Source organism: Polypterus senegalus, chromosome 1 (assembly GCF_016835505.1).
Source record: "Polypterus senegalus isolate Bchr_013 chromosome 1, ASM1683550v1, whole genome shotgun sequence".
NCBI classification, from domain to species: Eukaryota; Metazoa; Chordata; class Cladistia; order Polypteriformes; family Polypteridae; genus Polypterus; species Polypterus senegalus.
This window is the reverse complement of record NC_053154.1, coordinates 61,680,299-61,696,056: the sequence shown is the minus strand read 5'-3', so window position 1 is coordinate 61,696,056 and position 15,758 is coordinate 61,680,299. Positions and strand designations below refer to the sequence as shown.

The window sequence follows — 15,758 nt, the reverse complement described above, 5'->3', positions numbered from 1 at the left end:
ACCACTGGTAACAGCTTGATACAATTAGTAGATGCACAAAATATGAAGTTGGTACCTTCAACAAGCCATACACTATCAAATATGAAATTGTGGGCCAACTATTCAGATATTAAAGACATTTAATATTAATAAATCAAGCATTCATTAACATTGTTTTTGCAGATTTTTTCAATAGCATACATTTTTACAGTAAAATTAGGACCACACTCCTTTTTGAAGTCTCCATAAAAAAAGAAACATAAAAGCCTAAAAATGTACACACTAGTTATCGAGTATAATGACATTTTTTTCAGCAAGTACGATGCATATCAGACGTGGTCAGTCAGAAACACTTTCTAAAATCTGCTGAGTGGACACAAAAAAAATCTACATACACATAACATCTAATATCTGTCCACCTGTCAAGGCAGTCACTCACCAACTACTCAGGCTAGAACCTTTTTTGTTGTCTTAGCTGAAAGCTTAGTATCTGTTACATTCTAGAAATTCAAAACATTTCAGGAATTGGCATCCTTATCAATTTGACCTATGCTTGTGTGTTTATTACGGCAAAATGACTGAAGTAAGCAAGTGACACAGTGCAAAGAGAAAGAAAGGTAGCAACCTCTGCTGAGTGTCAAACAAATAGCTGAGGCCAATTAACAAGATGAACATCATAATAGGAAGAACAAGAACAGCAGTGCCCCCTGCTAAGTGTCAAGTGCGGGAGAAAGAATGAGAAAGAGAAATAAGTGTTCATAATGCATAATCAAGTGTAGGTTCTTACATGTGTGAACAACTGGCAGAAAGTTTAGTGTTGTGTGTATCTAGCCTTTTGTTGTGTCACACTATCTTCTATTCTTTATATTTCCAAAAATAATTGTACTTATAAAAACAACATCCAGTTTTTAAATGCATTGTATTTATTGGGCATCAAATTTTATTACAAGTGCATAAAAGAGAGCAAAGTGACATATGGTTCTGTGTTTCCGCAGAAAGAAGAGTGGAATGAAATGCACTTACATGCGCTATATCATCCAAACAACTGAAGATATACTTTCTGGCTTCTTTTGACTTCATCCCAGTCTCATTCTCATGCTCTTCTGGTGTCTAAATTTATAAAGATACAGGCAGATTAACAGAAAAAAACACTATAAAACAAGGAGGAACAGGAGACTTCTTCGGTGACATCTTTAATATTTCACCAAGATAATCTGTGATCCGCTTCAAAACTAAGAAATCTCTGTAAAGCGAAGAAAACAAAACTGGAGTCTGAATGACTACAAACCAGTTGTAATGAAGTGCTTTGTGATACTAACACTTAGATACATTAAACAGAACAGCACTTGGATACATTAAACAGAATATTACAGATAGTCACAAAGACAGACCAGAATTCCATCTGTATCAGGATGAGCAAGTTAATTTCTTGGAGTGACTATTACAAATGGACTGAATCAGGGACAATGAATTTTGGCTCTTGTCTAGAAGGCTCACTAGCACCTCTACCTTCCAAGACATCTGTGGGATGCTTGTATTTCTCCATCTGATTGGACAAACATCTACAGGTGCACAGTGGAGTCCATCCACACTGGCTGCCTCATATCCTGGCATGGCCCTTACTTGGCACAAGATTATAAAACCCTGCAGAGGGTGGTGAAAATGACATGGAATATGACTAGCAACTGGCTGCCTTACATTAAGACATAAATACTTGCTGCCTTAGGAGGGCAAAGAGGATAATTAAACACCACAGCCACCCTGCACCACCACTTTTCTCTTTCCATTCTTCTGGTAAACGTTACAGGACCACTGGCATTCACACCAGTAAATTCAGGGAAATTTTCTATGTATAGATTGAACAGTTACTAAACAGCCAATTATACAAACAAATACTGCAAAGTAACAGATTTTTTTAAATATATTAACCAATAGTATACAATGTCCATAACTGTATATGCAAAATTATACATACTGTACATAACACACACGTGTGTATAGCTTGAATTCTGTGTATCAATATTTCTATGGAGACATGCAAGCAAGAATGTCATTGTATTATGTAAACATAATAACAATTACTGAGATTATCCATTTTCAATATACAGTATGATAAAAGAATCATGAAAGAAACTTAATAAAGTGACTTCTTACCTTCAGTCTCCATCCAGAGTACAGTGAATCTGAATCTCTGCAAAAAAACCTCATAGTTTTAGTCCCCACACTCAGTAGCTGATCGCCAGGTAAACCCTGGGTTTGAGAAATGTATCGAATCTGCAAAAAAAAAAACAACAAACAAAAAAAAAAAGACAAAATCAAGTTAAAAAAAACACTCAAAGTAAAACGACTTAACTAAATCCATTATCCACTTATAATCTTTGGTACTACACCAAAGTACAATGGTACCTCGGTATACGTCCGCTTTGGAATAAGTTCAACTTGGTATACGTCCTGTTTGGACGCAAAAAATTGTGCTTGGTATACCATCTTTGTTTGGAATACGACTTGCATGCTAGAACACCGCGCACTACCCTTGTTTACCTCTCTCGAGACAAAGCCACGACTGCCCACGAGCGTCAGTGTGCCAGTTGCTAGATTTCAGTAAACAACCCGCACTATAACTCTCTGTGAATGTTCATGTGTGTGGTATAGCAGTTCCACAACTCCTGTCAAAGGCCAGTTTTAAAATTAATAATCACTCCGCTCGCGGCTTGGTGAGGGTGCGTGGTTGTTGTGTGACTGAAGCGTTCTCAGGGCGATTCCCAATGTGGGCATTTCTCACCTGAATACACAGGTGAGAGACCATCCACATTTGTGATTGTTCCTGGGGCTGCTGATTTCAGCTGCCATGCCCTCTTGATAAATAGAAGCGTGAGTCGGCAAGAAAGCAGAGGTTGCTGGAGAAAAGAGGAAACAGTGGAGAGAGAGAGAATGCATGCGCGCGCAGGCTCGCGTTGCAGCTGAACAGGGAGCCTGGGTGTTGGGCCGACACCCGGGAATAGTAGTAGTGGTCACTCCCGCTGAGTGATCATGGAGCAGGATTGACCGGAAGGAGGGTGAGTCTCCGTGTTAGACAGCAGGAGTTGGGACTTGGGCGAGTGTCCCAAGTCGCTATCAGGAGGAACCTACCAGAGCCAGGGATCGGAGAGGTGAACTGAACAGCTGAAGTAGGCAGACTGAAGGTCAGCTGCAAGTAGGGTGACTCCCCTGTTAAGCCCAGATGGGAAGCAGGGGGTGCTGCCAGGTAAAAAGGCACCAGGCTTCTTGTATTTTTTTTTATTTATTTTTTTTTTTTAAAAGAATACTTCCTGCTGTATTTTAACCTTGTTGTTTTTAAGACGACTTTTTTTCCTGTTGTTTTTAACCTCTACGTTTCACTTCTGATTTTATGGATTTATTTATTAGAACTTTGGACACTGCACTTTAATTTGAACACCTTGTTTTGTTGATTGTTTTAATAAAAGCACTTTGCACTTTTTCACCATCCCGTGCTTTGTTGTGCCTCACTGCTAAGCTCATCGGTAACATTACCAACGGTGTAGGGTTCAAGGGCTCCCGGACAGCAGATGGGAGCATACAGCAAACCTGCATCGTCACAATGTGATTTTGTGTTTTTTCTCGTAAATTTGAATTGATTGTTGAAAATTATGAAGGTGGCATGCGTATCCGGGACATGGCTGCTGCATACTATATGCTGAGAACGACAGCATCTACAATTGTGAAAAACAAAGACGTTATTAAAAAGTGGGGTTAAATTTTCATTTATTTCATCTAATTGCTTTTGTATTTTAGTATTAAGCAGTGTTTAAATTTTATTCAACCCCATCAATGAATAATAAGCCAATAACAATAGGATTTTTTTCATGGGAACAGATTAATCATTTTCCCATTATTTCTTATGGGAAAAATTTGCTTGGTATATGTCCTGTTTGGTATAAGTCCAAGGACCTGGAATGGATTAAGGACGTATACCGAGGTACCACTGTATATCAAATAAAAATAAAGGCTGCAGCTCAATAAAAAAAATGATTGCAATTAATTGCATGATTACATTTTTTATTGAATTTTCTTATTCTGAAGTCAGTCAGGCTTTACCGGAAGTGAATGCTGGCATTTCTGTCTTCCACTGCTTGTCGGTGTTCTTTTTGTGTACTTTTTTCCTTGTTGTTTTTTACTTGTTTTTTGCCTTTTGTATCGGATCCTCCTTCGCCTTTGCATTGAATTAAAAACTGATAAAACGCATTTGCGCCCCATGCCTCCTTTCAGCCTCAACACGAGCCCTCGTAGAACTGTTCTTTGCTGGCTGCAACCTTTGTGGGTAAGTGTAAACTTTCTCACTGACTCTCTGCTCAAGTAACTAGCTTTGATGAAAAGGTGGTTGAAACTGCCCCTTGTAAACTGCTGAGTAGTTGTGGAAATCCCAAAGGTGACAGTGCACTGGCTAACATGTTATTTTAATTGGGCTGAGTAGGTACACAAGGGGTACATTGCTTTGCTTCCAATCTGGAATTTGCTTGGGTCTCTTCTAGAAATCTACTATGATAAAACTCAATTGGTTGTCATGGATTATTATGTCTACTTTGCTATCTAATGCAGTCACATAATGCAGTCACATCTTCAAAACTAAAATATTTCACCAGATGAATTGTATCAACTTCGAACAAACTCTGAAGTGCCTGCTGATCTCTTGCTGCACCTTGGCATTCTCCGACAACCAAAGTATGTTCACCGAGGTTCTCGTCATCATTTTTGCCTCGCAAGGAGCAGCAGCGGGTCTGTTCCTTCAATTTGGTCTAAACGACGCACATATCCACATACTTCTGAGCGATGTGCTAATTACAACGTGTTGACTCCAATGGTAAAATCACCGGAATATACGTAGACGCTTTATAGTTTGGATTATTTAACACTAGATCTATCTCTAACAAAGCTCTACTGATTGGTGAGGTTATCATAGATACTAAGATGGACTGTTTATGTCTTACGGAGACCTGGCAGCAACCCAGTGATTATTTCCATCTAAATCAAGCGGTCCCTCCAGAGTTTGTCTGAATCTCCAAATCCCGTTCTTCGGGGAGGGGAGGCGGTCTTGCAATAATATACCATTAGACTTAAAACTGTCACCGATACCCCTTCCAGTGTATCCATCCTTTGAACTGTTAGCTGGCAAAGTCTGCGGACCTTCACCTATTATAATTGCTGTTTTATATAGACTTCAAACTATCAAGTGTTTTTATTGCTGAACTTTTTACTGTTTTAACAACTTTGTGTGCAATGTCTGCTAATGTCATCCTTTTGGGTGATTTTAACATACACTCTGACGTGCCAACTGTTGCACTGACAAATGATTTCAATTAAATCCTTGACTGTTTTAATTTAATTCAATATGTCAACTTTCCTACTCATAACAAGGGTCATATTTTAAAATTAATTTGCTGCTCTGGTATCACACCTCACAATCTTATTCCTACTGAGTCACCTATCTCAGATCACAGAATGATCACATTTGATGTTAGCTTACTTCTCAGTAAATCAAAGGTTCCGCGTGTAATTTAATTTTGTAATGTCAAGCATGTAAACCCAGAGACCCTTATACATTTATTGCAATCCCAGTCTGCTTCTCCTTCCGCTACCACACCATCTGAATTAGTAGATCATTACAATGCTGCTCTGTCCTCTGCCTTTGATCCATTAACTCCTTTAAAAAACACGGACTCTCTCATTTATTCGCACTGCTCCCTGGTTTACATCTGAACTATGTCAGCTCAAAGCCTCGGGCCGACAGTTGGAGCACCTAGCGAAAAAGATCAGTCTTGTTGTACACAAGGAAATGTACTCAGATCACATGCTGAAATACAAAAATGCTATCTCTGTTGCCAAAACTGTATATTATTCTAACATTATCAATACAGGAGGAAATACTAGAGCTCTTTTTTCTACAATGAAAAAGCTAATTACACCACCAGAAAGTGCCGCGCACCATAACCTCTCTGTTACATACTGCTGCATTTTTTGGATTTCTTCAACTCAAAAATTGAAAAATCCACCAGCAACTTGCCTCCTCTATTTCTGCAGAAAATGACATTCTCCACTATCATCCATATTCCCTTACCAACCACCCTATTCTCAGATTTCTTTACCAGCTGAAAATATCTCGGAGCTTGTAACAAAATCTAATTCTTCCACATGCCAATTAGATCCAATACCTACAAGCTTTGTTAAGTCTTGTCTGTCACATATTTCCCCCATGATAACTACTACAGTTAACTCTTCCCTTACTACACGTATGGTTCCCTTCTCACTAAAAACAGCCTTTATTACTCCAATTCTAAAAAAACCTGGTTTAGACCCAAATATCCTTAACAATTATCAGCCTATTTCAAATGTTCCATTTATATCAAAGATTCTTGAAAAGATAATTGCCTTCCAACTCCAGTCACACCTTTCAAAAAATAACCTTTTTGTTTTAACAGTTTCAATCTGGGTTTCGCCCTAAACACAGCACAGAAACTGCCCTGGTCAAAATCACAAATTATCTTCTCCAGGCAGCTGACGTGTGACTTTTATCAATTCTTGAGCTTCTTGACCTCCGCTCTGCATTTGACACCATATCTCATCGGATACTTTTGAAATGTCTAGCTAGTTTTGGAGTATGTGGCCTTGTCCTCCAGTGGTTTTCTTCTTACCTCACTGATAGAAAGCAATTTGTTCAAATAAAGGGCTTTAAATCTGAGAACACAGTCGCTACTCAGGGAGTTCCGCAGGGTTCTGTTTTGGGGCCGCTTCTTTTTCTCATTTATATCTTCTGGCACCATGATATTAAGTTTCATTGCTACGCTGATAAATCCACTTCTGTTTTCCCTCCAGATACTCTTATGGCATGTCTCCAAGACAAAGAAATGGACGACTCACGATTTTCTCCAACTAAACAGCAATAAAACTAAGGTGCTCCTCATTGGCTCTAAATCTACACTTGCTAAGGTTAACCATTCTTCTATTTTAATCAAAAATATTAACACAAACATCTCTGCCCAAATTAAGAGCCTGGGCGTTATTCTTGACAGTACTCTCTCTTTTTCTTCCCATAAGTACCATTTCTCGGACTGCCTTCTTCCATCTCCAAAACATTTCTAGACTTCGCCCTGTTCTTACCCGGCACAGTACTAAAGTATTGGTTAATGCCATAGTCATCTCACGTATAGATTACTGTAACGCTATTCTATCTAGCATTCCACAAAAACTTATTCATCGCTTACAACTTATTCAAAATTCTGCTGCCAGAATAATAACCTGTTCTAAATCCACTGAACATATTACACCTATTCTCTCTCAACTTCACTGGCTCCCTGTTAATTACAGAATACAATACAAAATACTGCTCTTAACATTTAAAGCTCTCCACAACCTTATTCCTCCCTACCTCATTGATCTCCTCCAGATTTACAATCCCTTTCGCTTACTCAGATCTTCATCTGCAGCTATACTTTCTGTACCACACATCAAACTCCGTTCTATAGGCGCTCAAGCATTCTCTCATAGTGCTCCCCAACTCTGGAATTCTCTTCCCTCTCATATTCGTCAGCTTGATTCAATAGCACAATTTAAAACTACACTCAAAGCTTATCTTTTCAAGTTGGCATAGCAGTTGTGAATTCTACACTGTTACTGCCTGTCATATTTATGTTTGCTAATTGTTGCTTTGTGATTTATGACTTTCTTGCTTTTATTTTATTAATCGTCGTTTAACTTTACTGTAAGGTGACCTTGAGTGATAAGAAAGGCGCCTATTAAATAAAATGTATTATTATTATTAATTGTGCCACTTGCCAGGCATCTTAAATAACTCAATTTGGTTTACTGAAAACTATTTGTAAAGGGACTAGTAGACCAAGGAAGTTAACTGCTGATAACACTATAGTAAAGAAAAAGCCCCAAACACCTGTTGGACAAATTAGAAATTATCTTCAGGAGGCAGATGTTTATGGGACAGAATACTACCTGTAGAAAACTTCATTAACAGACATAAAGAGCCTACTCTACAAGATAGTTAGCCACAAAAACAAGATCGCATACAGCTTGCGAAAAAGATATTACAATTTGTGAAAAAGTAATGACAAGAACCAGGAGAATTAAGGAAAACAGTCTTGTACGCAGACAAGACAAGGATTAACCTGTATCAGGGAGATGTGTTGTGCAGCATAACTACATCAAACCTCCTTGCATTGCTGCAAGATATGGTGATCCTTTGATTGCTCCAGTAAGTTGAAAATGAGTGTCTTCCACGGAGTCTAAAGTACATCAAAACGGAGGGAATAGTTCAGGTGGATTGTTCCTTTAGGCCGGGAATATACCAGACGCTACGTGACGCATGAGCTTGAGGATGCTGCTGCTATGCATGCAGTGTACTGTTTATACTTGTGTGCATACTTCAATTAAATCTAGAGGATTCCACCATGTGGCAGTGTAAAAAAAAAAAAGACAGCAACAGTAACAATGAGATGTTATGTGAGACCTTTAAATGTATCATGTCATTACAATGGGAAATATGTGACGCTTGTATTGCCTATGCGAGAAATCGATAACGAAAAAAAACATAAATACATTTGCATGTTAGCAGTTAAGTTTGATGACTTGCTTCACCGAATCAAACCATTCATCAAATATCAAAGCACGCAGATTTATCCTGTTTGAGCTTGCCAACATATGTTTATAGTAAACAACAATGCTGACATCAGGTACTAAAACATGTAAAACATGAACACACACGTACCCATATTTTTGCTGGTACTGAAACTAGATTATGTGTCGCTTTAATTTCTGAGGATGTGCTCAGAAGACACTTCAAACGAATGCTGACAACACATGGCAGCCATGATGCATGTGTGTAAGCAATGACAGTGTGAAGTATAAACTGCTCCTAACAGTCTATAGTAGGTTTCTCTACCTTGTTACAAGCAGCAGTTTCCCCTTGGAATTTTCTAGTTATGGGGTTCTTAAACATTTGATTTCTAATGACAGTTTCTCCAGAACCATACAGGGATTGAAGTGGAGGATTATTATTAGAACGACAATGGAGTCATAAATAGACAAACAACAATGACCATATAATAATAAAAAGTAAACATTTGTTTACTTTTGAGCACATTTCTCATATGAATATTACTTAATGAGAAAAATGGGAAATAAATATGGTTAAAGTTACTACTTCATTAACCCAAACCTGCATAGCCTGAGCAGGGACACAGGGCAGCAGAAGCCTATCCCAGCAAGCACAAGGTGCAAGGCAGGAACAACTCCTGAAAAGGGGGCCAGCTCTTCGCAGACTGAACACACACAAACATACAGTTCGGCGAGTTTAACATTGCCAATCCAACTAACCTACTGCCACTAGAAATTCTTAGTGCAAGATTTAGTATTCCATCCATTGCCCAACTCGCTTTCTGAATGAAATTCTTATGGTACACTATAAGGATGAGGATTTTTGAAAGGACACTTAACCTTGTCACTTGACACATTGTGTAGTCAAGTAGTTTAAAAAATGATTGATGTGGCTTATTTACCTTGTCTCAAATACTTTTTAAAAAAAAAAATAAGTTAATATCTTTCAACTGATTTCTACCATTAACATCGAGTTAGCAGATAGTTTAATATAGCCCAAGCTCCATTCAACAATCCAATTAACTGAGTAAAAACTAAATAATCAGAAAGGAGGAAAGGAACAGAAAATCGGGAGGAAGGATTTCCTGTGATGTTCAGTGGAGCACTTGATGCTAATCAGTTTACTGCTGAAAATGCTCCTCGGTCCAACCACAACACTATGAAGTGGGTGATTAGCATTTTCAATAATAGACCAAAGCCTAGACATTCTCTGATCTGCCACAGTTTCCAAGCTGTCCAGGATCTCTCCTACCACAGAGGCAGCCTTCTGAATTAGTTTGTTTAGTCTCCTGATGTCTGCCACTTTCATGCTGCTCCCCCAGCATGCCACAGCAAAGAAAATGGCACTGGCAACCACACTGTTATAGAACATCCGCAGCATATTGTTGCTGACACTAAAAGATCTGAGCTTGCATAGGAAATACAGCCTACTTTGACCATTCTTGTATATGGCCAGCGAGTTCTTGGACCAGTCTAAAAGACAGGGGAGTGGCTGGAGATCGTGATCTTCTTAAATCAACTACCAAGTTCTTAAGTTTTACTGGTGTTGATCTGCAGTTGATTCAGCTCACACCAGTCAACAAAACTGTCCACTACCTTCCTGTATTCCACCTCATCTCCATGTCTGATATTACCAACTATTGCAGAGTCAGAGAATTTCTGCAGATGGCAGCCCTCTGTGTTGTAACTAAAATCTGTAGTTTACAGGGTGAAGAGGAATGGTGACAGAACTGTCCCTTGTGGAGCACCAGTGTCACACAGCATGGGGTCAGACACAGAGCCCTGTAGCTGTGCAAACTGTGGCTTTCCTGTCAGATAGTCCATGATCCACAAAACTAGGGAGCATCCACCTGAATTTCCGATAGCTTACTCCCCAGTCTGGCTGGCTGGATGGTGTTAAAGGCACATGAGAAATCGAAGAACATAATCCTGAGAGTTCCTTCTGGCTTGTCCAGGTGACTACAGGCACAGTGCAGCAAGTAGGTGATTGCATCTTTGACTCGAATTCTCGCCTGATAGGCAAACTGGAGAGGGTCCAGTGCTGACTTAACCTGGGGGCAAAGTATTTTCAGGACTAGTCTCTCAAAGACTTTCATGATGTGTGCGGTGAGCGCCATTGGCCTATAGCCAGAAGGGGCACTAGGATGTGCCTTCTTTGGAACAGAAACCATACAAGATGTTTTCCATAGCACTGGCACTTTTTTAATACTCAGGCTTAAGTTGAAAATACTAAGTAGTATACCACAGAGTTGCGAGTTGTGTGTTAAGCACGCTTGGGCTGATGCCATCTAGGCCTGCCACCTTGTCAGAACGAAGTCTGCGTAATTCTTTCATGACTTGGTCTTCTGTAAAGGTGGTGGATAGTCTGGTTGTGTCAGAGTTGTGGATATAACAGGGGGCAGCATAGGGTTCAGCTGGTAAGGAGGGAGTAGGAGATAATGATTCACCACACTCTTTCCCTTGTAATGAGTGGTGGGAGAAGGAAAACTTAGCAGGTGAGGTATTGATGGTGGTGTCCAGGGATACACTGTCAGCCACAGAGGAGGAGCTGCAGGGCAGGTTTGACTGAGGCATGCTGTCAAACATACTAAAAAAAACTGGTTAAATTAATTTGAATTAAAACCAGTAATTTCCGTCTTGCCCTTCCAGACCTCTCTGGTGTTGTTCTGCTGCAGCTTTTGTTTCAGCTTTATCCTATAGCTGTACCTTCCCTCTTATTTTAACAGACAACTGTTTCTGTACCCTCTTCACTGCTTCTTTGTCACCTGACCTAAATGTGCGCCTCTTTTCATTAAGAAGAGCTTTAATGTCTCCTCCTTGAACCGTCACCTTATCGTGGTGGAGGGGTTTGCGTGTCCCAATGATCCTAGGAGCTATGTTGTCCGGGGCTTTATGCCCCTGGTAGGGCCACCCAAGGCAAACTGGTCCTGGGTGAGGGATGAGACAAAGAGCGGTTCAATAAACCTCCAATGAAAATAAAAACTGGACAACGCTTTCCCTTGCCCGACGCTGGTCACCGGGGCCCCTCTGGAGCCAGGCCTGGAGGTGGGGCTCGATGGCGCGCCTGGTGGCCGGGCCTGCACCCATGGGGCTCGGCCGGGCACAGCCCGAAGAGGTAACGTGGGTCCTCCTCCCCATGGGCTCACCACCTATGGGAGGGGCCAAGGAGGTTGGGTGCAATGTGAGTTGGGTGGTGGCCGAAGGCGGTGACCTTGGCGGTCTGATCCTCGGCTACAGAAACTGGCTCTTGGGACGTGGAATGTCACTCTCTGAAGGGAAGGAGCCTGAGCTAGTGCGCGAGGTCGAGAGGTTCCGGCTAGATATAGTCGGACTCACCTCGACGCACAGCTTGGACTCTGGAACCAATCTCCTTGAGAGGGGCTGGACTCTCTACCACTCTGGAGTTGCCCCCGGTGAGAGGCGCCGAGCAGGTGTGGGCATACTTATTGCCCCCACTGGAGCCTGTGCATTGGGGTTTACCCCGTGGGCGAGAGGGTGGCCTCCCTCCCCTTCGGGTGGGGAAGGGTCCTGACTGTTGTTTGTGCGTATGCCAACAGCAGTTTGGAGTATCCACCCTTTTGGAGTCTCTGGAGGGTTGCTAGAGGGCATACCTTCTGGGATTCCCTCGTTTTGCTGGGAGACTTCAATGCTCACGTGGGCAATGACAGTGAGACCTGGAAGGGCGTGATTGGGAGGAATGGCCCCGATCTGAACCCGGCGGTGTTTTGTTATTGGACTTCTGTGCTCGTCACGGATTATCCATAACGAACACCATGTTCAAGCATAACGGTGTTCATATGTGCACTTGGCACCAGGACACCCTAGGCCTCAGGTCGATGATCGACTTTGTGGTCGTGTCGCCGGACTTGCGCCATATGTCTTGGACACTCGGGTGAAGAGAGGGGCGGAGCTGTCAACTGATCACCACCTGGTGGTGAGTTGGCCGATGGTGGGGAAGATGCCGGTCAGACCTGGTAGGCCCAAAGCGTGTTGTGAGGGTCTGCTGGGAACGGCTGGCAGAGTCCCCTGTCAGAAGTAGCTTCAACTCCCACCTCCGGCAGAACTTCAACCACGCCCCGAGGGAGGTGGGGACATTGAGTCGAATGGGCCATGTTCCGTGCCTCTATTGTTGAGGCGGCTGACCGGAGCTGTGGCCGCAAGGTGGTCGGTGCCTGTCGTGGCGGCAATCCCCAAACCCGTTGGTGGACACCGCGGTGAGGGATGCCGTCAAGCTGAAGAAGGAGTCCTATAGGACTTTTTGTCCTGTGGGTCTCTGGAGGCAGCTGATAGGTACCGCAGGCCAAGCGAACGCTGCCGGTTGTTGCTGAGGCAAAACTCGGGCATGGGAGGAGTTTGAGAGGCCATGGAGAGCGACTTTCGGACGGCTTCGAGGAGATTCTGGTCCACCGTCCGGCGCCTCAGGAGGGGAAGCAGTGCAGTGTCAACACCGTATATAGTGGGGATGGTGCGCTGCTGACCTCACTCGGACGCTGGGTCGGTGGGAGGAGTACTTCAAGACCTCCTCAATCCCACTAACATGCCTTCCATGAGGAAGCAGAGCCTGGGGACTCTGAGGTGGGCTCTCCCATCTCTGGGACTGAAGTCACCGAGGTGGTCAAAAACTCCTTGGTGGCAGGGCCCGGGGTGGATGAGATACCGGAGTTCCTTAAGGCTCTGGATGTTGTAGGACTGTCTTGGTTGACACGCCTCTGCAACATCGCATGGACATCGGGACAGTGCCTCTGGATTGGCAGACCGGGGTGGTGGTCCCCTCTTTAAAAGGGGACCGGAGGGTGTGTTCCAACTATAGAGGGATCACACTCCTCAGCCTCCCTGGAAAAGTCTATTCGGGGTTCTGGAGAGGAGGGTCCGTCGGATAGTGAACCTCGGATTCAGGAGGAACAGTGTGGTTTTCGTCCTGGTTGCGGAACAGTGGACCAGCTCTTCACCCTTAGCAGAGTCCTGGAGGGTGCATGGGAGTTTGCCCGACCAGTCTACATGTGTTTTGTGGACTTGGAAAAGGCATTCGACCGTGTCCCTCGGGAATCCTGTGGGGGTGCTCGGGAGTATGGGGTACCGGACCCCTGATAAGAGCTGTTCGGTCTCTGTACAACCGTGTCAGAGCTTGGTCCGCATTGCCGCAGTAAGTCGAGCCCGTTTCCAGTGAGAGTTGGACTCCGCCAGGGCTGCCCTTTGTCACCGATTCTGTTCATAACTTTTATGGACAGAATTTCTAGGCGCAGCCAGGGTGTTGAAGGGGTCCGGTTTGGTGGACTCAGGATTGGGTCACTGCTTTTGCAGATGATGATGTCCTGTTTGCTTCATCAGGCCGTGATCTTCAGCTCTCTCTGGATCGGTTCGCAGCTGAGTGTGAAGCGGCTGGGATGAGAATCAGCACCTCCAAATCCGAGAGCATGGTCCTCAGCCGGAAAAGAGTGGAGTGCCCTCTCAGGGATGGGGGAGAGATCCTGCCCCAAGTGGAGGAGTTCAAGTATCTCGGGGTCTTGTTCACGAGTGAGGGAAGAATGGAGCGTGAGATCGACAGGCGGATCGGTGCGGCATCCGCAGTGATGCGGGCTCTGCATCGGTCTGTCGTGGTGAAAAAGGAGCTGAGCCGTAAGAGATCGCGAATACAAGCGGCTGAAATGAGTTTCCTCCGCAGGGTGTCTGGGCTTTCCCTTAAAGATAGGGTGAGAAGCTCAGTCATCCGGGAGGGGCTCAGAGTAGAGCCGCTGCTCCTCCGCATCGAGAGGAGTCAGATGAGGTGGCTCGGGCATCTGATCAGGATGCCTCCTGGACGCCTCCCTGGTGAGGTGTTCCGGGCACGTCCAACCGGGAGGAGGCCCCGGGGAAGACCCAGGACACGCTGGAGGGACTGTCTCCCGGCTGGCCTGGAAGAAGTGGCCGGGGAGAGGGAAGTCTGGGCCTCTCTGTTTAAGCTGCTGCCCCCGCGACCCGACCTCGGATAAGCGGAAGAGAATGGATGGATGGATGGAGCTTTAATGTCCTTGATGACCCATGGTTTGTTGTTAGGGAAGCAGCGTAAAGATTTTCAAGGTACAGTGTTGTCTACATAGAAGTCAACGTATTCTGTGACACAGTCAGTGAGATCATCAATGTCTTCCAAATGAGGCTCACAGAGAGAGTGTCACAATCTGTTGCCTCAAAATAATCCTGTAAAGCTACACTGGCTTCCTCTGACCACACCCTCACAGTCCTGACAGTGGCTGACTGCCTCTTCACAAGTGGCACATAAAGAGGAAGAAGGTACACAAGGTTGTGGTCTGATCTCCGTAGAGGTGGAATGGTTGAACAACTGTATAACTCTTTAATATTAGCATACAATAGATCCAGTGTTTTATCCTCTCTAGTAGGTCAATTAACAAACTGGCTGAAACTGCTAAATATTCTGTTAAGGGAAACGTGATTGAAGTCTCCAGAAATGAGGATGAAAGCATCTGGGTGTTTCGTCTGGAGTCCCTCGGTGGCCGAGTGGATGACATCACACGCCATCGCTGCATTTGCTGAAGGAGGAATGTAAGCAACAATGGTGATCGCATGTGAGAACTCCTTGGGCATAGTCCTACCGCTAACAACTCTATGTCCAAGCTGCAGATATGTTCTTTAATCACAATGTGACAGAGGTGGCACCATTGTTCATTTACAAATACAGTGAGCCCGCCACCTCTGCGCTTTCCACTTTCAGCCTGTGTTCTATCCACGGCAGAGTCAGGAATAAGTTCGTGCAGTCATGTCTCAGTAAAGAACATTAAACTGCACTTGCGAAATTCCCTGCTGTGCTTAACCAATGCCATGAGCTTGCCCATCTTATTATCAAGCGATCTAACATTGCTAATGATCACAGAGGGGAGATACGGCTTGTATCTTCTACTCGTTTCACTCTTGCCTGCCTGTTGCACAATCCCAACTGCTTGTTTACCCCAACTTTTCACTCCTCCACAGCACCCCTTCATCTTTCTACTTAACTCCAGAGGTAAATCAAAAAAGATTCTGTTTTGTTCTGCGTCTGGCTTCAGGGCAAGTAACTGATTTCGTGAGTAAACCAGAAGTCGTCCCATGTTGCTTGCCACGTTAACATTAGTGGAACTCAGGAAAACCAA

General features: G+C 43.6%; 1 protein-coding gene across 3 annotated transcripts in view; it reads right to left on the bottom strand.

Annotated features, from left to right (window-relative positions):
• LOC120526583 (homeodomain-interacting protein kinase 3-like) overlaps positions 1 to 15,758 on the bottom strand; it is a 174,536-nt gene that overhangs the window by 50,215 nt on the left and 108,563 nt on the right. For all 3 annotated transcript variants that reach the window (XM_039749748.1, XM_039749753.1, XM_039749761.1), the window contains exons 4-5: positions 2,134 to 2,253; positions 1,003 to 1,089 (exon numbers count right to left, since the gene is read on the bottom strand). In XM_039749748.1, coding sequence (XP_039605682.1) covers positions 1,003 to 1,089; positions 2,134 to 2,253 — 207 coding nt within the window. The remainder of the gene's footprint in view (positions 1 to 1,002; positions 1,090 to 2,133; positions 2,254 to 15,758) is intronic.